The sequence below is a fragment of the Lolium perenne genome, chromosome 2 (assembly GCF_019359855.2).
Source record: "Lolium perenne isolate Kyuss_39 chromosome 2, Kyuss_2.0, whole genome shotgun sequence".
Classification (NCBI taxonomy): Eukaryota; Viridiplantae; Streptophyta; class Magnoliopsida; order Poales; family Poaceae; genus Lolium; species Lolium perenne.
In genome coordinates this window covers 144,064,634-144,088,866 of record NC_067245.2, presented here as the reverse complement: position 1 = coordinate 144,088,866, position 24,233 = coordinate 144,064,634, and the positions used below count along the sequence as shown (strand labels likewise).

At 42.4% G+C, this 24,233-nt stretch overlaps 1 protein-coding gene across 1 annotated transcript; it reads right to left on the bottom strand.

Moving 5' to 3' along the window:
* Positions 1-6,254: 6,254 nt before the first annotated feature.
* LOC127323342 (aminopeptidase P2) lies at positions 6,255-15,706 on the bottom strand. The gene is made up of 13 exons (XM_051351497.2): positions 15,315-15,706; positions 14,539-14,664; positions 14,328-14,447; positions 13,384-13,659; positions 12,383-12,555; positions 10,938-11,213; positions 10,115-10,266; positions 9,376-9,566; positions 9,121-9,229; positions 8,850-9,004; positions 8,655-8,747; positions 6,852-6,932; positions 6,255-6,626 (listed from the first exon to the last, which is right to left on the bottom strand). Exons 1-13 carry the CDS (start codon positions 15,642-15,644, stop codon positions 6,564-6,566), a joined length of 2,145 nt encoding a protein of 714 aa, XP_051207457.1. The 5' UTR covers positions 15,645-15,706; the 3' UTR covers positions 6,255-6,563.
* Between the last annotated feature and the right edge of the window lie 8,527 nt (positions 15,707-24,233).

Below are 24,233 nucleotides of genomic sequence, written 5' to 3'. Positions count from 1 at the left end.
TACAATATGTCACACTTTTACTTCTTTTGTGTATCTTTCTCACCGAGCTTGCTTCGGAGCTTTGCTCAACACAACGCGCACACACACCCTCTCATGGTCGTGACACTTGTGCAATGCTTCGCAACGCTCGGAAAGCCACTCTCAATGGGATAGGTACGCAAAGGAAGAAAGTTTGGCTTCAAGGTGTAAGGGGGCAAGTTATACCTAGTGAAAAGGTTAGGCGGTGTCAAGAACACGAACTTGCGATGGTGTCGACGATGGCGGTGTCGAAGTTGCGCCGGAATCCGGGGTGCCAAAGGTGTCGCCGCAGTGTTGATGTAGACGCGGAAGCTTGGTAGACAATCCTTGCACTCCAAAACGGAAACGGGGCAAATTAAGCCAATGCCCGAAAAGTTGGGTCAAAACAAGCGGTCAAAATTTGGGGTCCGAAAATTTCGGAAAAGGTGTCAAAATTAGAGTCAAGATGTTGTGAGATGGCTGTAAAAGTTTGGGATCAAACGGGCTCCGAAAAGTTGTCAAAATTTGGGGCAAAAAGTGGAGTCAAAAATGGATGAAAACTGGGTCAAAACTGGTCCAGGAGCCAGTTTGGACTGGGTCTGGGGCCGGCCCATCCGGTCCAAACCGGATGCTGAGCCGGACGATGACCGGGTGGGGTTCCCGGAGCCCCAGAACCGCTCCCGGTTGCAGCCGGCTTGGAAGCCGGTTTAGACCGGATGGCCCCGGTCTGGAGGCCGGTTGAGCCGGGTCCTGGGCCGAGCTATGCTGAGCTGGGCGGGAGCTGGCGGCGATGCGTGGGTGGAGCCGCAGCTGGTGGGCGCGCGGGAGCAGCGGGCCAAGCTGGTGGGGCTAGCGCGGGGCTTGGCCGGGCGAGCGTGGTGTGAGCCTGGCGATGGTGAGCTCGCTGCGAGCGGATCTGGGGCGGGATCGAGCGCCAGGCGCTGATGCGCTGTTGGTGGCTGGCCTGGTGCGGGGGCGCTTGCGCGTGGCGGGCCTGGCGGCGAGCGTGGAGCGGAGATGGGCGAGTGGGGCGCGCGCTGGTGGCGGATGCTGCGTGGCCGTAGCGACTAGCGGCGGTCAGGGGATGCGCCAATGTGGCCTGGCGGCTGTAGCGCGCGGGCGTTGGTGGTTGGCCGGCGCGGCGGGTCGAGCTGATGGATGTGGACCGGCCTGATGATGCCGTGCGACGCGAGCGCTGGCCTGTAGGTGGTTCAAGGGGAGGCGTGGTTGGTGGCGGCGGCGGGTTGCAGGGCCTGCAGCGAGGGAGTGGAGAGGCGCGGGCGTGCGTGGTTGGCCGGCGGTGCAGATGGAGGTGGAGCCAGGCGGCGCTGTGGCGCGGTGGCTAGGTGGTTGACCCGCACGGCCGCTCGGGAAGAACACCACGATGAACAGCCAGCTGTTCTTGACGAAAACCACACAAAAATCGCTCAGATTCGAGCCAAATCAGATGGAAATGAAGGGGAAAAGATGGGGAAAACATAGATCAACACCTATAACATCAGATCTGTGGATCAAAACCACAAAAAACGCAACAAATCCGGAGATCAAATTTCGAGCTATTTTTGGGGGCAATTTTTTTGGAAAATTTTTGGGCAAAAATTGGTGAAATTGGAGGGTCAAATTCGTGGCAACCTTTGCTCTGATACCATATGATGGGGCCTAAGGCCACGTGGGTTGCCCGATCTCACGAATTGACCGAGGGAAAGGCGGGGGAGAGGAAGAACATGAAGAACACGGCGATGAACACGATGAACACACGCAAACGCACACCAACCCGATACAATTCGGTTTACTCCCGATAGCCCGAACCACTATCCCGATAGAATCTCTCAAGAGAAAGACACGCGGTAGAATCCCCGAGAGTAAGATCGGTATACGATCGGTAGAATCACACGAGTGAGAGACCGGTGGTAGAATCACAAGTGTGAGAGACTAATCATATAAGGAGTACCTTGTACAATATATTTGGTTAAATCTAAGGAGGGGGTTTCCCTAATCCCAAAGGGATGGTGGAGGCATGAGCCAAATTCTAGTTCATCTACTCTAGTCTCATGAAGGGGGAGGTGGGAGCCTATATATAGGGAGCCACTAAGGAGGGGTAGTTTAGGGAAACAAGGGGGTACATGGGCCTTGGCCCGAATTCACTTGTGGCAGGCGCCTTCTCTTCTTGGCGACCTCGAACGCTCTTCTTCCTTCTTCTCTTCCATGCCTCCGTGACCTCGTCCTTGAGTGTGGTTCTTGACATTGACGCACATGATGAAGCGAAGACTGTAGGTCGGGCTGCATCACCTAGGGCTGGTGGAGTCCCTCCGGGACTCTACCTGCCATAGTGATTTATTCCAGATGATTCTAGAACCTTCTACAACCTTCCATAAATTCACCAGACCATTCCCAAACTTGGAATGTGACTTCCTATATACGAATTGTATTCTCCGAACCATTTCGGGAGTCCTCGTGATGTCCTAGATCCCATCCGAGACTCCGAACAATATACGAACTCCATTCCATATTCCATATCTACTTAAAACGACATCGAACCTTAAGTGTGTCACTCTACGGTTCGTGAACTATGCAGACATGATCAAGACTCTTATCCGATCAATAACTAATAGCGGGACCTGGAGATCCATAATAGCTATAACATATTCAACGAAGACTTCATGATCGAAAGAACCATTTACATACGATACCGATTCCCTTTGTCACACGATATTTTACTTATCTGAAGTTTGATCGTCGGTATCTCTATACCTAGTTCAACCTTGTTACCGATAAGTACTCTTTACTCGTACCGTGATATGACATCCCTTGTGAGCCAGTCACATGCTTGCAAGCTAGTTGGTTGACATTCCACCGAGAGGGTCCAGAGTATATCTATCCGTCATTTGGATGGACAAATCCCACTATTGATCCACGTGCTTCAACCTATACTTTCCGAACACTTAGTGCCACCTTTATAACAACCCATTTACGAAGTAGTGTTTGGTGTCATCAATGCATCCATCCGGTGTAGGTGATTAACATGATCTCATGGTCGAAGGATTAGGTTACTATGTATCTTAAAGCTTGAAGCACAATGAACTTAATGACTTGATCATATGCTACGCTTACTATGGGTGTATGTCCATCACATCATTGACCTAATGATATGATCTTGTTATTAATAACATCCAATGTTCATCACCAGGAAACCATGATCATCTATTAATCAACAAGCTAGTTTAACAAAAGGCTTACTAGGGACTCTTTTATGTTTACAAAACACACAAGTATTAAAGTTTCCGGTTAATACAATTATAGCATGGGATGTAAACATTTATCATGAACACTAAGATATAACAATAAGAACTTTTATTATTGCCTCTTGGGCATATCTCCAACATCTGGTTCACCTGCTGATTATTCACAGTTGAGAGTTTTCGGTTGCACTGCTTATGCTCATGTTGATAATGGAAAGCTAGAGCCTAGGGTTGTTAAGTGTGTGTTTCTTTGTTATGGTTCATGAGTTAAGGCATATAAGTTATGGAATCCTGAAACTAAAAAAGTTTTGCATAGCAGGAATGTTGTGTTTGACGAGGCTGTCATGTTTTATAAGAGTTAATCTACAGATGTTTCTGATGCTATTGATTTTTCTGATGTTTCTGATGATGAGCAACAGAGGATTAGCATGCAGGTGGAGCACGTGGAGGAGAAAGAAATTGATGTTGTTGAGAATGAGAACATTGTTGTTCAGCACTCACCACTTGTTTTGCAACAAACAAATAGTTCCATTGCTGCTGATAGACTGAGGTGTAACAAAGGTCCACGTCCTTGTTTAATTGAAGAGTGTAATCTTGTTCATCATGCTTTGAGTTGTGCTGAACAAGTGGAGCATGATAGTGAACCTGCAAGATATGCTGAGGCCATTGCATCCGTTGACCGCATGAAGTGGATTTCTGCTATGCAAGAGGAGATGCAATCGCTTGACAAGAATGGCACATGGGATATTGTGCGCTTACCTAAACAAAAGAAGACTGTCCGCTGTAAGTGGATATTTAAAAGAAAGGAAGGTTTGTCTCCTAATGAGCCTCCGAGGTTTAAGGCAAGGTTAGTAGCAAAAGGTTTTAGCCAAATTCTAGGTATTGATTATAATGATGTATTCTCTCCGGTTGTGAAGCATAGTTCCATTCGTGCATTCTTTGGTATTGTGGCTATGCATGATCTTGAGCTTGAGCAGCTAGATATAAAGACTTCTTTTCTGCATGCTGAACTTGAGGAGGAGATATACATGGACCAACCTGAAGGTTTTGTTGTGCCTGGTAAGGAGGATCTTGTTTGCAAGTTGAAGAGGTCCCTTTATGGTTTGAAACAGTTTCCAAGACAGTGGTATAAAAGGTTTGATTCATTTATGCTTGCACATGAGTTTAAGAGATCTCAGTATGATTGTTGTGTTTATATCAATTCTGTTAATGGATCACCAATATACTTGTTGTTATATGTTGATGATATGTTGATTGCTGCCAAGAGCAAGAAAGAGATCACTACTTTAAAGTCACAATTAAGTAGTGAGTTTGAGATGAAGGATCTTGGTGCTGCTAAGAAAATACTAGGCATGGAAATTACAAGAGACAGAAAATTTAGTGTGCTATTTCTTAGTCAGCAAAATTACATTCAGAAAGTTCTTCATCGTTTTAATATGCATGATGCAAAGTCTGTTAGCACACCTATTTCTCCTCACTTTAAATTTTCAGCATTGCAATGTCCTAGTACTGATGGAGATATTGAGTACATGTCACGAGTTCCATATTCTAGTGCTGTTGGTTCCTTGATGTATGTCATGGTATGTTCTCGCCCTGATTTATCATATGCTATTAGTTTGGTCAGTCGATACATGGCTAATCCTGGTAAAGAACATTGGAAATCTGTTCAGTGGATTTTCAGGTACCTTCGTGGCACATCCAAAGCTTGCTTGAAGTTTAGCAAGACCGGTGAGGGACTCGCAGGCTATGTGGATTCAGATTTTACTATCGATTTGGATAAGAGAAGATCTCTCACAAGTTATGTGTTTACTGTTGGTGGATGTGCTGTGAGTTGGAAGGCAACGTTACAACCTGTTGTTGCCCAATCTACGATCGAAGCAGAATATATGACAATTGCTGAAGCTTGCAAAGAGTCTGTTTGGTTGAAAGGTTTGTATGCTGAGCTTTGTGGAGATGATTCTTGCATTAACTTGTTTTTCTGACAGTCAAAGTGCAATATACCTTATTCCATGAGAGGACAAAGCACATTGATAGCAAGTACCATTATGTTCGTGACATTGTTGCACAAGGTAAACTGAAGGTATGCAAGATAAGTACTCATGATAATCATGCTGATATGATGACAAAGCTAGTCCTGTTTCCAAGTTTGAGCTTTGCTCGGACTTGGTTGGTATAACTGTTTAGCCCAAGTGGTTGTTGGCGCCAGCAAGTGTTTTTCTTTGTTGTTAAGGAGATTGTTGAAGTTCATGCTACAAGATGGAATTTGTCTAAATGTGAAGTTTGTTATACTGTGATCCAAATTCATATACTAAAGGAAGGCTAACTTCTGACGAGCGGAGCGAGGCCCGTCGCGCCCATACGTCGTGTCCTGCAGGGACGTCTGCGAAGGGGGGTGCGGGGTAGGCCCCCGCGGTACAGATCATTGCCACCGCCTATATATACATCTTGTAAGCCGCTAGCTAGGATTTATCAGATTATAAGATAACTCAAAGCCACCCCCGATATAGTAAAGTATTTGCTGGCTGGCGCCTATTATTTTTTCCCCTTCTGCATTGGAAGGGGTTTTCCACGTTAATCTTGTATCTCTGCTACGTTTTCTTTTATCGTTCTTCATTATTTGCTTGTCACATTTATAACATTTATCTCAGGAAAAAAAAAAGTACTTACGCCCACCAACCAAGAGAGAGGGACAAAAGCATTTTGTCGTCCATATACATATATCATCTCTTCTTGTTAATGAGCTCTATAGACATATCCATTTAACTACAGTTTATTATGGAACTCCTCTATTTGCCTCTCCAATCTCCCAGTCCATGAGAACTTTTCAAATTACTACATTGACTCATTAAAATGTCAATCATGAACCTCAGAGCTTGGGAATTGGGTTTAATTCGTGTCAAAAGCTCCCACATAAAACTCCAGTTTTGTAATATTGATTCCACTTCAACCATAATATTTAGAAATTTGCAACTTACACATTTTCTGAATAATGTCATCACAACAAGTATGAATATATTATGTGTAAAAAAATAATTTTCAATTCAGGTAACTTATCACATATTACAAAAAAAAATCCTAGCATTTATTGTGGGGGGTGAGGCCAAGAAAAGAATTGAATTATCATGGTGACTAATCATCATTAATTAATAGCAAGTGAAGATGTACGGGAAATTGTGGCTCTGCCACCAAAATGGGTACTGCCAGCTTCAACCAGTGGCTCTGCCAGTCAGCCACCATCGTTTGACCTTTGTTTTCAAGAGGTGAATATCTAGTGACTTGCCGTTTTTGTTGCCCTTGTTGTGTCGCGACATGCTGCTGTGTGACTGTCTAAAGAGGTCTTGTGTTATCCCACAGCCAGTCGCGAGAACTGCCACTCAAGAAAGGAGAAACCTGCATAATCACGATTGATACTTTAGCAGGGTAACTGTACCAAAGGCGATGAGGTTGTTTACTGGGAAGGTAATCTGATCTGCTGGTTAAACATGAAACTATCGCTGGGAGATTGCATGATGCAACTGGACACATATAACAAGTGTTCCGTCTTATTCGCAATAATCCCGCTCTCCACGTCAAGTGGGTTTGGAAATAAAGTGATCTCAATTATCTACAACTCACCTTTTCCCAGACTTGTTCATGGTATTCATTGACCCAATTTATCTCGGAAGGTGATAGCAAGGATAAGTCCATAAGCTTGCTCTGAAGTTACAAAATGAAGAAGAAATAATCAGATCCTCATGAATAAATGCTCAATCTGGACAATAACAACAAACAAATATCAGCAGGTATAACTCAAAACATGATCCAGAGAGCTCGGGTCATCAGAATGCATGGTTAGCTCAGGTCGTCAGAATGCATATCAAAGACCATGCATTCAGGCAGGGCGGACCAAAGATTTGGATATAAGGGGGCACCGATAAGACAACGACCGCATTTTGCCGGTGCACTGTTGGTCTTATTTGTGTCCTCAATGAGTTCCTCCATCTACTTTTGATATGCAGCAAGTGCTTGCAGATCTCCGAGCTAAGCTAGGGGTGACTTTCTGTATGGAGATTATCATGTTGATATCTTGGGCTATCTGGAATACCAGGAATGACTATATATTCAAAGGGACTGCCCCTAGTCTATACAGATGCCATAAGAAATTCAAGGATGAGATGGCTCTCCTTGTGCACAAGGCCAAGCGAAAATCTTACTCTAGTATCAAGAACTAGGTGGCACACTTTGCATAGTTTTAGCTGTAGAGGCCTTCAGCCTTCTTTTAGTTGCTACTCTCTAGCAACTTGCTTGTACATACACTTTGTTTAATTAAAATTTATAAAATATGCAGTGGGGAAATCCACTGTTCAGCTTCAAAAAAAAGTTCAACAACCGCACAATAGTTGCAGCACAAAGATATATCAAATCTTAAATATAGCACTGATCAAATATAGCAATATATGTAGGAGTTACGCCACAATATAGTGTTGATATCAAATTATAGCAACATATGTTTTTTTTGCTTTCGTGAAAATATATATGTTTGGCTACGCGAAAGAAAATTACATTTCTGTTAGCTCAAGTGTAGCTCTGCAACTACGAAGTCCACTGAACAAGTCAACAGTTTCATCGGAGATCTTTGCATCTAGTATTTCCTTCTTAAATTTCACCGGTAGAGATCTTCGTAATTTAGGAGAAAGTTATCTCTGTTTTTCTTAAACATGTGTCTTGACAACTGAGAAGTTCTATAGCTGAAAAAAGTACTAGGTAGTGAAATACTAACTACTCTAATAACTAAAATCTATCTAATTGTCTATAGTTAATGAGTATAACTTGAGACTTAGTCCTTGATTAGATCTAGGCATCTAACAAGTAGACAGTAGCATCAATGCGCGACAGTTATGGAACAACAGCACGATAAAATCGACGCTTGCCAAAGCATCAGAGCATTAACTTTTGGCAGGGGCCTAGAGTAGATGGAGCCTGACGAGTGGCAGTGGCGACTCAAAGGAAACTGTACATCTCAATTTTCACCACAATGTGAAACCACTAACACCCTATTACAAATTGTAGGTATGTAGCTTTGTACATAGAGAAGCAGGTCACCTAAGATTGGTTTTTGTTAGGCACTTAGGCTTAAACTACATAGATATACGTGAACCTCCATTGAGCCAACTACTAATTACCGAATTAATAGATGCATATGTACTTAAACTAGCTAATGCTAATACCCGGTGAAAAATGGTGGAGCATGATCAACTGAGGTTACCGTCATTGAAATAACACTGCTGGAGCTTTTTAATGTTGTACCTTTAAAACATGCATTGTCAGCTTGATTACTGATTAGTCAAACAATCAAATTTGAGGTATTATTTATTATCTATATCATTATTGCTAAAATTCATCAACAGAAACATGGCAATAAATTAAATGCATGGGTACCTGAATCGGAACAAAAGTTAGTTTCTCAAAACCAAGGTACGAGATGCCACCAAAAGAATTGGCTAAATTAACCTCCTTCACCAAAAGCAGATTCTGCAAAATTTTAAAGTAAAATTAACTACTTGCAGCACTAACTTTTGACTGTACAATCTAGCACACAAATGTTGGAGGTGAGCACCGAATAGGAAAACAAACCTCGATACGAATGCCAAATGAATTTTCTTCATAATAACCAGGTTCATTGCTTACAATCATGCCCTTCTGTAAAGCTGTCAAGTTTCCATATCGATAGCTTATGCTCTGCGGGCCCTCATGGACATTAAGTGCAGCTCCAACTCCATGACCTGTGCCTGAACCAAGAACAAAAATGCTCCACAACTTACATGCAATCCATTTAGAAGACTAGTTAAACGAATAGTTGTATTCGATGATTCAGAATAGAGTTTTGTGTGCTTAGAAAAGGTACCATGTCTATAATCAAGCCCAATTTTCCAGAGAGATGAGCGTGCCAGAACATCAAGCACAAAACCAGGGGTTCTCTCTGGAAATACTGCCTGGTCGAGAGCTATATGGCCCTGTAGCAACAAACTTCATGAATTACGTAAAGTATTCAGAAGAAAGACATAAGTGTTTTAACAAATATTCAACTAATCAAGTACAGAAAGAAAAACATAAATAGTTCAATGTTACCGAGATGTACAGTGTATAAGGAATTACACACCTGCAAAACCCTTGTGAAGCATTCCTTCTGCCTTGGGGAAGGCTCACCAAAATGAACTGTCCTTGTAATGTCAGTCGTTCCATCAACATACTGAGCACCACTATCTAACAAAAAGAGATTGTCGCTTCCAATAGAGCTACAGCTATCTAGAGTTGGTCTGTAGTGTATTATAGCACCATTTGCACCATAACCTGCATGCAAAAAAAAAAACAGAGTAATGGATAAAGAGTCCAGAACTCTGGTTTCTCAGCAGTGGGGACATCACACTTCCAGACTGGAAGACATGGAAGATAGGAAGAGTCTTTGATGCCATCAAGAGCCAAATGTTTCCTTTCACCCCTCTTCAGCATGTCAATCAAGCCAAGTATAGACCATAGTAAACATGCATATTATACAAAAGCTACAAAGTACATAAAACACTATTCATAAGCTACTGAAGCATACCCCGCCAAAGGAGCACTCCGTAATGCAGAAAAAAAGACTTTTCAGAAATAGGTTAAATTTGGGTGGAATTGGACTCATCCCAGTGTAAAGAGGCCACCAACAAATTAAAAGGGTTACTACATCATCCTACCCATCATCCTATCATCAGCCAGCGCCGAAGACAAGCCTTCTTTCAAAACTATGAATCAAGACACCGCAGAAACCATAGGAAATACCATACAACACATAACACTCAACAAACTAGCTGAGTAATCCAGTGAGATTTTACTATTGAAAACAAAACAGGGACATATACCGCTTATAGTGTCAAAGCTTGTCTCTATGAACCCATCTTGCTTTCGGCGAAATTCAAGAAGATTTTCTGCAACCTGAACTTCTGTAAGCACCACATTTTTATGAACTTCCTCCTCTAGCCAGCACCAGAATTCTGCTAAAGCAGCAGCATCTCTGCAAATGTGTTACACGTCAGTGTAGACAAAAAATTGATCAGATGATCTGGAATTAACAGAAATGTTGATACAAAAACAGGAACATGGTGTACGCTGACCGCTAAAAATTAGAAGCAAAGTTTCTCTTTTATGTTCACACTGGGAGAAAGAACAATTCAAGTGAGTATTGGTCACACTACTCCCTTCTCCATCAGTAAAAAGACAAAACCATCGAAAGGATTATTGAAGTGTTATGTGGGGAGCCACATATGGTAGGAGGGCCGCCCTGACCGCACCATCTCCTGGTCGATCCCAAAGTGGCTAGGATTACCTTATTACAATAGACTATTCTTTAGGTTCAGATTCGGATTAGGTGCAGAGTCCTATTTAGATTCAGTTTCAGAGTCCAGATTGTATTCCCTTTGAGTTGGCTTGTCAGCCAAGTTATTCCTCCTATATATTGGGCTTCTGCCACGATCAATAAAGCATCAGAATTCAGAGTATTACTTTCTATTAGGCATAGGGTAAATTAGAGTTTGTTCCAAGTGGTCAACATTACTGCCTCTCTTTTCTGTTATTTGCTAGAGCGCATATATGTTTCACTACACCAGTTATATGAAATAGATCTTTTTTTTCAGTTAGCTTTCAACACAGGAAAACGATAAATCTATAAGTATGCTGAAACAATACCTTAAGTGGGAGTTCTTCATTCCTACAGTTTCTGCCTCATTTTTAATTGATTTGGCAAGGGTGACTGGTGAAACTTGGTACAGACCATTTACTGCACTATTCTGAACACCATGGCTGGTGGTGGTTGGCTCATCTGAAGATGATTCTTTTCCAGTTTGTCTCCCTGTCTTTCCTCTCTTTTTCAAGTATCTGGCACAACCAGATCTAAATACACTGACTATGGCAGCATTCACACTTGAAGAATCCAACCAAAGATTCGCACCCTTTTCTGCCAACCTAGACAAGAAAAAACACTTCAGAACTCAGACAATATAACGGATCAGACAAGTATCCACAGAGGAATAAAACAATTAGTGGTTAACCGTTTATAATTATCTACCTGTAATTTCAGTTTTGCCTTCAGCACACAAGAACTAAGCTGATATGAAATTAGAAAAGAAGCTCCCACACTATCAAAGCCAAAAAAATAGCTAATTGCTTTTCCAACATACAGGTTCTGAAACACATGCTCCACAGTTCAACCAGTAACTAGCCCAAATAAAGTAGGTAAGTATGACATAATTGTTGTTTTTCTCCTGTATATCTTTATACGTTTGCAAGTGTAGATCTTAAAATATTAATGTGTTTCTGAGGAATTTCAAGCACCTACACAAGGCAGGGATGTAATCAGATAAGTGATTTCAATATGATGGGCATAACGAAAACCCCACCTCAATAGTATATATCTATTTGGCCAAAACTAATTACTGACGTTATCAGAAGCCAAATGGCCAAATCAAATACAAGTGGTTTTAATTTAACTCAAATCATAAAGCGAGATGGTGCCATCATGATCAGCATCAAGAACAAAACATGCGTTTTGGTGAACGACGCATCAACCACTTTGAACAGGCTATCAAATGCCAGTATAGGTATTAAATGAACAACGCAGAGACTTCAGGTTCCTGTGCCACACTTATGCACATGCAGGTGTTCTCAAAAGATAATTGTTATTTTCCTGAATAGGGTAGAAGAGGATGCAAGCAGCTAGTAGTGCCCAGGGTGGAAACTATGAAGCTCATAATATGTATTTCATTGATATTATGAGCGGCCTCTATATAACATATCTTTTTAAAAGAATCAGACCATTGGCATTTCATTCTATTTTCAATATGCAGGAAAACAGAAAACCACAGTTCAACATAGAATACAGCGCTTTGAAGGTGACAGAAAATCTTGAGTGTTCCACATTTCTACTGGCCCTGAAAGGCTGTGCTAAAACTTGATTGTCTTTCATGCAGATGAACCACAAATTATTAGAATAATCAGATTACCTTGTTTCCAAACTCGGAGAATGGATTAACAAATCTAGTTAAATACAGTGCATTCTACAAAAATACAGAGAGGAAGCCCACATTGAAAACCAGGCAGGGAGTTATGTAAAGTATTTCTTTCGTAAAATTTACCTTTCTACATCAGATAAAATTGCTTCATATGGTTTCAAATTTACTCCAGCTTTCTTAAGGTGTTCCAAAACCTCTTCAGATACTTTGCTGCTATCTACAAATAATGTAGCAGTGCTCATCTCTACAATCAAGTAGCTATAGAATACAGGTGAATGTGGAACATCACTTCCTCTCTGCATTCAATAGTGGTGTGCATCATCAGCTTCATGGAAAGTGTATTAAACAAACTGCAGCACTATTTAGCGGAGTTTAATCAAGTAGCTATAGAATACAGGTGAATGTGGAACATCACTTCCTCTCTGCATTCAATAGTGGTGTGCATCATCAGCTTCATGGAAAGTGTATTAAACAAACTGCAGCACTATTTAGCGGAGTTTAAAAGTGCAGGTGTATCTTATACTTTTCATTTATCATCAGATATATCATGTATGTAGTGCTACCAAAACCTGAATTCCTGATACTTCACATTTGAAGATATAGCAATCTCGTAACTTGTATAACAGTTCTTTCAAAAATGCAGATTTTTTTTAGATTAGCATGGAACTACAATTACCAAAAAGTATAAATCATAATTCCAAGAAGGAAGTAACAAGTAGTAAGCAGAATAGTCTATTGACATGTAATGAGCATTAGTTACTACTCCCTCCGTTCCATATTAGTTGTCGCTGATTTAGTACGAAAGTTGTACTAAATCAGGACAACTAATATGGAACGGAGGGAGTAATTAACAAGACACATATAAGACATAACATTGAAAAATAAAAACTGCATGATTAGTAAGAGTATATAAGCATATGATGCTTTTGAACAAATCATTTTAAGAATAAGTAAATGTCTATACTAGACATGTACTATTAAGAGATTGCAATCGCAATTACTACAGATGAAAGAAATGAGCATGCAGAGCTTCAGGTTCAGAAGTAATCCATACATGAGTTCACTTAAACTGCAAGATACTCATAACCAACATACCATGTCAAAGTAATGGAGCTCAATCTTACCATGTTCAACAACCATGCAACCTCATCAAGCATTGAAATAACCACAGTGTCACAACCATTTTCAGCAAGTTGTGATCTAACAAAAGACAACTTTGATGGCACGTCAACACCAGCATATTTGATGTCATGCACCCTGGTAGGTTCTTTTGGGGGCTCTGGCCTTGATTCTCCCCATATCTCATCAACCAAGTTAAGATCTCTAATCAAAATTAATTCATGATTCTTGTCGGAAATAGCATTCTTCAGTTCCTCAGCTGCATCAGATGAGAAAAGAAACTGCATCCTTCAAACAAACATAGAATAAACAATGAGGCTAAGAATACAATAACACAAACAAAGCGACTGAGTCATCAACATATCAAATAGACAATATGGAATAATTAGAAAAATTATATGCCATGAAACACGCACAAGCCTTAATCAATTTTTTAGCATATCATCTTATACGTGTAACTGCAAGAAGGCCACAAAATACCTGGGTAAGAATTTAAGATTAAAAGTAAAAGAGATTCTAGATTGGAACAACTGTAAATTTCTGACCGAAAGTTCACCTATGGCTATGGCATATGGGGTTACATGCATCTTAGAATGGTTGGCAATTCAGAAGCTGAGGAATCATGAGCACAAAATATTTATAATGAAAGACGCAGATCAGATCACAAATATTATTACCGTTACATAACTGGGTACTATGAAGAGAAGACGATTAAAAATTTAGGATAGAATACCAGTTAATCAAATATGGTTTCACTAATGACATCCTTGCACCAAGTAAGAATTATAACTCCAGAAACAGCATGAAAAAGAAGCATCTGTAATAAAAATAAATTACTGCTACATGGCATCATTAATTGGCATGGCATAAAGCACAAGCATTTCGCAGAGTAAATTTGGTAATAATTTGTGTAGCCGCTTATGTAGCACAGAAGAAAACAAAAGCTCACCGGGTCAATACCAACTCGACAACCAGATGGTAACACATCATTCAACCACTCAATAGTGGTTGGAACACCATGATTGCCACTGCGCATTAGTGTCCAGTCATGGCTCAGTTCCTTTTCAGCCTGCTCAACAGAAGAACAAAATATGAAGTGTTAGACGCATTCAGCCATATGTGCTATGGAATTAAAATTTGCAAATATTGGAATAAAGTACCTGGAGAAAATACCGGCCATCGGTCCAAAAAGCAGCATTGTTTTTGGTGACCACGGCTGTACCAGCACTACCAGTAAACCCAGTCAGGTAGGTACGTCTCATGAAGCATTCTGCAATGAACTCGCTCTAAAATAAAATAAATGAAATAAGGAAGAGTTAAGGAGCATGGAGTATCATGGATGCAAGAATAAAGTGGCGATTTTCTGAACACTATACGGCACTATTACCTTCACCAGTTCGAATGGTGGAGGGACTGCATATTGTGCAATTGTGCTCATACGTGTATTAAACTACACTGATCACGATGTTGTACAACGAATCAACGATAGCTTAGTGGTGCTATCCGGATTCACACGCCAACGACATGACTGCTTTCAGCAATACCATGGGTGTATCAAATATATTATGTACATGTGCAGGTGCCCCATACAAAAAGGTGATTGCTCGAGCTGATCCCTATTTCCTTTAGGCCATCATATATAAGGCAACTTAAGCCTGATATATCTCAATGGGCATATGTTTCAAGGGAGATTTTAAATTCATAGGTCAATAGTCACTATTAGTAACCAATTTTCACGACGGATCTGTAATTCCCACGATTGGCACATGGTTACCACCACATGTACAGAAACTATTCACTCAGGGTGCCTGAAAGCCGGCAGAGTTCGCACAACTACACTGCTTGGCTGTCACAACTAGCGCGTCATTTCTGCAGTATCGACGAACCGAACTAGGGAAATTATGGCACTTGTTTGCAGCATCAAGGGACGTGGTACCTGGTGGGCGTCCTGGGAAGGAACGATGTAGGCGTCGATTGCAATGTCCGGGCGCGCGAAGAGTCGGCGGAGCGAGCGCAGCTTACTGTCCTCTGCAGGCGGCGAGGTTCCGGATGACGAGTTCCGGCGCTTCCGGAGCTCCGAAGAAGGGAGAGCGACGGCGCGGCCGTCCCCGCCCGCGGAGGCGGCGGAGGAGGAGGCGCTAGTGCGGAGGAAGCGGCGGGGGAGGAGAAGGGGTAGGCGGAGGAGAAAAGGGGGAGCGGGAGGAGCGCGGTGGCTGCGGAAGGCGGCGGCGAGGGACGGGGAGAGACGCGCGGCTTCGAACGCCATGGGAGCGGCCAGCGTTGAGACGGCGCGCGAGGGAGATGAGGGAGTACAAGACACTTGTTTTGTGTGGTTACCCGCACGAGTTATGTTTCCTTCTCTTCTCTAACCGTGGCTATTATTCGCACGAGTAAACAAAACGAGTTTTTTTTACCAAGACATAAAAACCTTGCGTAGAGTTTAAAACCGAGGTTTGACACTCACTTTGATATCTTATAGAAGGCGAAATTTTCTTCAGTGAGAAGCGACGTTTTCGTGATAACGAGGTGGATTTCGTCAATCTTAAGACCCGACGCCGGAGTGTGTGTGTGCTCGTAGAGGTAAGTGTGCGTATGTGTGAGCGATTACGTTTATACTATGGTTTATACTGTGTATCGCAAGAAAAAGAGTTGCTCTGTTAAAAAACAAAACGAGTTGCTCAATGCACAAGGATTCTTCTTTTATAGAAGATGACTTACTCTATGCGCTTCCATTTTTTTTAGGGTTTTCTGTTTTCGTGCCCCTGGTTCGTTAGTTGTACTCAGTTTTCCCCTTCCGCTTAACTTTTCCTCAGTTTTTCCCTCCATCTAGTTTGAAACCCCTCGCAGACGCTCGGACGGGAGGGTTGCCGTCTGGTCAGAGGCCTTGACCATTACCGGTGACGGCTAGGGAGCCGCGTTGGTTTTGAATTGACCGTTTCTTTCGAACTGTGTTGACTGTTGACTGGAGGAGCTCACCCAAAGCTTTCCCCTCCGCCCGAGACTGGAGGAGCTCACACACCGCCCCTCCGCCGCCACGCCGTCCTGCCCTCCTACCTTATGGCGTCGAGGGCTCCGCCTCCAATAGATCTAGATCTACCCCTGTCGCGGCAGAGTTTGTATATCCGTTTGGTGTGCCGATTCTTCCCGTCAACCGCGGAGAAAATTGGGAATCAGGGGGATCTAATGCATGGATTCCATCTGGGTAAGCATCGTCTGCCTATGTGAATTAATAGTAGGCAGTTTTTGAGCGCCAATCGTTGTTGCTCAACTAACTGCGTTGCTTTTCGAATAGGATTGATCCAGCGCTGGCTTTTCGGCTGGTGGTTAGGCTGGATTCTAGCTTTACGCGTGATTCTAAACGCTATAAGAATGGGTTTAGCTTCCCTGCGGTGGTTGCAACCACCATCTCGTTGAGAGATTTGAAAGCTAACATCTACGATAAGTACACCTGGAGCTCTGGCGATACAGTTCATTTCGAATATTTCCACAGCACGGAGGGAAGATTTGTTCCACTAATTTCCGACGACGGTCTAGGAATTCTTTTTGCTTTGGATGCTTCTTGTCGGTTCGGTAAAATTCGTATCCATGTGGACAGGGGCCAGGCATCATCTGGTGCTGGGGCATCATCAGGTGGTTGGGCATCATGTCTCTCTACTGCTGCTGCCTCTGCTAATAGTGTGCGCCGCGGCGCTCCTTGTAGATCCATGTTGTGCGTGCGTGTAGGCAACAACTTCCTTGTGACGGTAAAGCACTCGTCCGTTGGGAACCCCAAGAGGAAGGTATGATGAGCACAGCAGCAAGTTTTCCCTTAGAAAGAAACCAAGGTTTATCGAACCAGTAGGAGATGAAGGCCACGTGAAGGTTGTTGGTAGAGGAGTGTAGTGCGGCGAAATACCAGTGATTCCGGCGCCAACATGGAACCTGCACAACACAATCAAAATACTTTGCCCCAACTTAACAGTGAGGTTGTCAATCTCACCGGCTTGCTGAAAACAAAGGATTAAACCTATGGTGTGGAGAATGATGTTTCTTTGCGAAGAACAACAGAGAACAGAGATTGCAGTAGATTGTATTTCAGATGTAAAAGAATGGACCGGGGTCCACAGTTCACTAGTGGTGTCTCTCCAATAAGATAAATAACATGCTGGGTGAACAAATTACAGGTGGGCAATTGACAAATAGAGATGCACATACATATATCATGATGACTACTATGAGATTTAATCAGGGCATTACGACAAAGAACATAGACCGCCATCCAGCATGCATCTATGCATAAAAAGTCCACCTTCAGGTTAGCATCCGCACCCCCTCCAGTATTAAGTTGCAAACAACAGACAATTGCATTAAGTATGGTGCGTAATGTAATCAACACAAATATCCTTAGACAAAGCATTGATGTTTTATCCCTAGTGGCAACAGCACATCCACAACCTTAGAACTTTACATCACTTGTCCCCGAGATTCAATGGAGGCATGAACCCACTATCGAGCATAAATACTCCCTCTTGGAGTTACAAGTATCAACTTGGCCAGAGCCTCTACTAGCAACGGAGAGCATGCAAGAACATAAACAACACATATATGATAGATTGATAATCAACTTGACATAGTATTCAATATTCATCGGATCCCACCAAACACAACATCTAGCATTACAAATAAATGATCTTGATCATGATAGGCAGCTCACAAGATCTAAACATGATAGCACAAGAGGAGAAGACAACCATCTAGCTACTGCTATGGACCCATAGTCCAAGGATGAACTACTCACGCATCAGTCCGGAGGCGGGATGGTGATGTAGAGCCCTCCGGTGATGATTCCCCTCTCCAGCAGGGTGCCGGAGGCGATCTCCTGAATCCCCCGAGATGGGATTGACGGCGGCGGCATCTCTGGAACTTTTTCCGTATCGTGGCTCTCGGTACTAGGGTTTTCGCGACGGATGGATTAAGTAGGCGAAGGGGCAGCGCAGGGGGGTGCCCGAGGGGCCCACACCATATGGCGGCGCGCCCCCCCTCTTGGCCGCGCCGCCACGTGGTGTGGCCACCTTGTGGGCCCTCTCCGTCTCTCCTTCGGTGTTCTGGAACCCTCCGAGGAAAATAGGAAGTTCGGCTTTTGTTTCGTCCAATTCCGAGAATATTTCCTGTGTAGGATTTCTGAAACCAAAAACAATGACAGAACTGGCGCTTCGGCATCTTGTTAATAGGTTAGTGCCGGAAAATGCATCAAAATGATATAAAGTGTATATAAAACATGTGAGTATTGTCATATAACTGGCATGGAACATAAGAAATTATAGATACGTTTGAGACGTATCAAGCATCCCCAAGCTTAGTTCCTACTCGCCCTCGAGTAGGTAAACGATAAAAACAATAATTTCTGAAGTGACATGCTACCAACACAATCTTGATCAACATTATTTGTAAAGCGTATGAGATGAATGAAGTGATTCGAAGCAATAGTTGCTAACAAAAAGATAATGACTAAACAACTGAATCATATAGCAAAAACTTTTCATGAATAGTACTTTCAAGACAAGTATCAAAAAGACTTGCATAAGAGCTAACTCATAAAGCAATAGATTCAAAGTAAGAGGTTTCGAAGCAACACAAAGGATGATTAAGTTTCAGCAATTGCTTTCAACTTGTAACATGTATATCTCATGGATAATTGTCAATATAAAGTAATATAACAAGTGCAATAAGTAAACATGTAAGAATCAATGCACACAGTTAACACAAGTGTTTGCTTCTAAGATAGAAAGAAGTAGGTAAACTGACTCAACATAAAGTAAAAGAAAGGCCCTTCGCAGAGAGGGAAGCATTGATTACTCATGTGCTAGAGCTTTTTATTTTGAAAACACGAAAACAATTTTGTCAACGGTAGTAATAATTCATATGTGTTATGCATAAAACCTCTTATAAGTTGCAAGCCTCATGCATCGAATACCAATAGTGCTCACACCTTGTCCTAATTAGCTCGGATTTCCATGGATTATCATTGCATTACATATGTTTCAACCAAGTGTCACAAAGGGGTACCTCTATGCCGCCTGTACAAAGGTCCTAGGAGATAGATCGCATTTGATTTCTCAGTTTTGATAGATCTCAACTTGAGGACATCCATACCGGGACAACATAGAAAACAGATAATGGACTCCTCTTTAATGCTTAAGCATTCAACAACAGATAATATTCTCATAAGAGATTGAGGATTAATGTCCAAACTGAAAACTTCCACCATGATACATGGCTTTGGTTGGCGGCCCAATGTTCTTCTCTGACAATATGCATACTCAAACCATTTAATCATGATAAATCACCCTTACTTGAGACAAGACGAACATGCATAGCAACTCACATGATATTCAACAAAGGTGTGAAAGGTTGATGGCGTCCCCAGAAACATGGTTACCGCTCAACAAGCAACTTATAAGAACTAAGATACATAGCAACATATTCATCACCACAATAGTTTTTTAGGCTACTTTCCCATGAGCTATGTATTGTAAAGACAAAGGAATGAAATTTTAAAGGTAGCACGCAAGCAATTTACTTTGGAATGGCAGAGAAATACCACATAGTAGGTAGTTATGGTGGACACAAATGGCATGGGTTTTGGCTCAAGGTGTTTGGATGCACGAGAAGCATTTCTTCTCAGTACAAGTCTTTGGCTAGCAAGGTTGTTTGAAGCAAACACAAGTATGAACAAGTACATCAAAACTTACACAAGAACATATTGCAAGCATTATAAGACTCTACACTGTCTTCCTTGTTGTTCAAACACTTCTACCAGAAAATATCTAGACCTTAGAGAGACCAATCATGCAAACCAAATTTCACAAGCTCTACCGTAGTTCTCCACTAATAGATTTAAACTACATGATGCAAGAGCTTAAACATGATCTATGAGAGCTCAAAACAATTGCCAAGTATCAAATTATTCAATATACCATTTACCACATGAAGCATTTTCTGTTTCCAACCAAATAGCAATCAACGAAGCAATTTTCAACTCCGCCAGGAACATTAAAGATAGAGCTAAGAACACCAGTGTTCATATGAAAAAGCAGAGCGTGTCTTTCTCCAATACAAGGAATGCTAGGATCCGATTTTATTCAAACAAAAACAAACAGACGCTCCAAGTAAAGAACATAAGATGTGACGGAATAAAAATATAGTTTCACTAGAAGTGACCTGATAAGTTGTCGATGAAGAAGGGGATGCCTTGGGCATCCCCAAGCTTAGATGCTTGAGTCTTCTTGAAATATGCAGGAATGAACCACGGAGGCATCCCCAAGCTTAGACTTTTCACTCTTCTTGATCATATTATATCATCCTCTTCTCTTGACCCTTGAAAACTTCCTCCACACCAAACTTAAAGCAAACTCATTAGAGGGTTAGTGCATAAATAAAAATTCACATGTTCAGAGAGGACACAATCATTCTTAACACTTCTGGACATTACCCAAGGCTACTGGAAGTTAATGGAACAAAGAAATCCACTCAACACAGTAAAAGAGGCAATGCGAAATAAAAAGCAGAATCTGTCAAAACAGAACAGTCCGTAAAAACGAATTTTGCTGAGGCACTTAACTTGCTCAGATGGAAAAACGCAAAACTAATGAAAGTTGCGTACATATCTGAGGATCACGCATGAAAATTGGCAGATTTTTTTGATTCTTCTACAGAGAGATCTACTCAAATTCGTGACAGGTAGAAATCCATTTCTGCGCAGCAATCCAAATCTAGTATCAACTTTACTATTAGAGACTTTACTTGGCACAACAATATGATAAGGAGAGGTTGCTACAGTAGTAACAACTTCCAAGACTCAACAAAACAGTAGCAAAATAAAAACATGGGTTATCTCCCAAGAAGTCTTTCTTTATAGCCATTAAGATGGGCTCAGTAATTTTAATGATGCTCGCGCAAGAAATAAGAGTTGAAGCAAAAGAGAGCATCAAAAGCAAATAAGAAACACTTTTAAGTCTAACCCACTTCCTATGAAAAGGAATCTTGTAAATAAACAAGTCATGTAAGCATGATGCAACAAGCATAGAAAGGCAATACAAACGCAACTTCAAGATTCTCAACATAAAGAGGGGAAACTTAATATTATTAAGATGCATACAACCATGTTTCCCTCTCTCATAATAACTTTCAGTAGCATCATGAACAAACTCAACAATATAACTATCACATGAAACATTCTTATCATGAGCTACATGCATAAAATTATTACTCTCCACATAAGCATAGTCATTACTTTAATTATAGTGGGAGCAAATTCAATAAGATAGCTATCATTATTATTCTCATCACCATAATCATCATATATAGGAGGTAAAGTATCATCAAAGTAAATTTTCTCCTCCATGTTTGGGGGACTAAAAATATCACAACCAGCTTCCCCAAGCTTAGACTTTTCCATAGCATTAAAAATAATAGTGTTCAAAGAATTCATGCTAAAAACATTGCTACAACTATTTTGCAAACAAAGTTCCATAGGTTTTTTGATTCTCTCTTCAAACACATCATGTCCTAATTCAATATAAAGTTCATAAAGATCTCTAATTTTGTTGTTGTTTTCCATTAAGCCTAACTAGTGAAGTCACACAACTTAGTGTTCTCAGGAGTATTCATTTTAACAGTAATAAAAATAAGTAAGCAAACTAAATTAAGTAAAGTAAAACAAGTAACTAATTTTTTTTGTGTTTTTGATATAAGAAAGCAAACAAGACAGAAAATAAAATAAAGTAAAGCAAGTAACTAATTTTTTGTGTGTTTTCGATATAAGGAAAGCAAACAAGACAGAAAATAAAGTAAAGCAAGACAATAAACAAAGTAAAGAGATTGGATGTCAGAGACTCCCCTTGCAGCGTGTCTTGATCTCCCCGGCAACGGCGCCAGAAAAAGAGTTGTTGTGCGTGTAGGCAACAACTTCCTTGTGACGGTAAAGCAGATGTCCGTTGGGAACCCCAAGAGGAAGGTATGATGAGCACAGTAGCAAGTTTTCCCTCAGAAAGAAACTGTTATCACCAGAATTTGACCGAGTCGGAGGTGGGCCGCGATCAAGATGGACTTGGAGATATGTACATGGAAGAAATATGTGAATCGGCCTTGTGTACCAAGTTTGGGTTAATTGCCCGTGTATCTGTAACATATTAGATTATGAGTCGGTTAGGAGATAGAGTTTTACCCGTGCACGGTTAGGTGCACGCCTAAATTAGAAAGTCCCTTGGACTATAAATATGTATCTAGGGTTTATGGAAAAAACAACAACCAACGTTCAACCAAACAAATCAATCTCGGCGCATCGCCAACTCCTTCGTCTTGAGGGTTTCTACCGGTAAGCGACATGCTGCCTAGATCGCATCCTGCGATCTAGGCAGCACAAGCTCCACGTTGTTCATGCGTTGCTCAAATGCGAAGCCTTGTTGATGGCGAGCAACGTAGTTATCATAGATGTGTTAGGGTTAGCATAGTTCTTCGCGTAACATGCTATCGTAGTGCAACCCTTGCATGTCTAGCCGCCCTCACACCTATCTTAGGTGTGGGGGCGGCACCCCGCTTGATCATTATTTAGTAGATCTGATCAATTACGGTTGCTCCTTGTTCTACAAGGATTAGTTTAATATCTGCAATAGTTAGGCCTTACAAAGGGGGGGAGGATCCAGCGGCACGTAGGGTGTCGTTCGCTAGTCCTAAACAGGATGTTCCGGGGATCAACTTCGTGTTGGTTTTTAGGCCTTGTTTAGGATCGGCTTACGATCACCGTGCGTGGCCGCGAGGCCCAACCTGGAGTAGGATGATCCGATTATGCGGTGAAAACCCTAAATCGTCGTAGATCTAATTAGCTTTATCTTGATCAAGCAGGACCACCATATATTCGTGCACCCCGTACGAATCATGGGTGGATCGGCTCCTTGAGCCGATTCACGGGATAACTCGAGAGCCGATCGAGGCTCGTATTTAATGTTTACGTGTATGCCATGCAGAAACTAAGCGAGGCATCTCCATCACCTTCACGACCAGGTATAGGTCGGGTGGCACGCCCTTGCAATCAGCATCGGACGTGTGACCGAGAAGGCTTTGCGGGCCGTCGCTCGGAGGGACCTCGGCCAGCCGTAGCTCTAGGTTGTTCCGGCTCTACGGTGTTGCCCGTCGCTGCCCGTCGGTGGGTTTACGACGACAACACATTCTCGCACGCCGGTGGGACAAGCTTCTACATCAACCACATTGCCATCTACATACGAGATGGCGGACGGCACGCCTTGATCACCTACGAGGAGCTGCCCGACGAGCTCAAGAAGAGGTATGACGAGATCAAAGTCACCCTCGAAGCCAACCTCATCGGCTCTTTTCGGAGAACCCGTTCACATGGCATCGGATGGAAGGGGTTCTCACCGCAAGGTGCACTCGATGGGATAGACCTCTCTGCCCGTCGGAGGAACGCACCAGGTCCTGCGGCGGAGATCAACTACTTGGTGGCTCACTCGCTACACCATCACTACGAGAACCTGGTCAACACGTTGGAGCGTGTCGCTCTTCGCGTGATCCAGGAGATCATGAGGCACCGCACTCGCCGTCGGGACCAGCTCTCGGGACGCATCAAGGAGAGTTGCCACTCCAGTCCCGTCCACCGCTGCCATATGCGTTGGCAGCACCGAAGTGCCGGCTACACCGGCATTCGTCGTCTACAAGATTGGTGGTGACCCTAGTGACTACCGGTTCTTGCTGAGGCGCCTAAGGAGATCCCTCACGGGTACACGTGCACGTATGTGCCGGATTGTGGCAACCGGGCACTCACAAACCAGGCCACAACATCGGGGACACGGGAAAGCGGGGA

Excerpts from the sequence above, each read along its gene's own strand:
- LOC127323342 (XM_051351497.2), bottom strand. The coding sequence starts at position 15,644 with ATGGCGTTCGAAGCCGCGCGTCTCTCCCCGTCCCTCGCCGCCGCCTTC. Across the intron at positions 9,005-9,120 it reads TGGGCTTGATTATAGACATG|GCACAGGTCATGGAGTTGGA; the intron begins GTACCTTTTCTA and ends TTCTTGGTTCAG. Across the intron at positions 6,627-6,851 it reads ATGAACAAGTCTGGGAAAAG|GTTTCTCCTTTCTTGAGTGG; the intron begins GTGAGTTGTAGA and ends GTGATTATGCAG.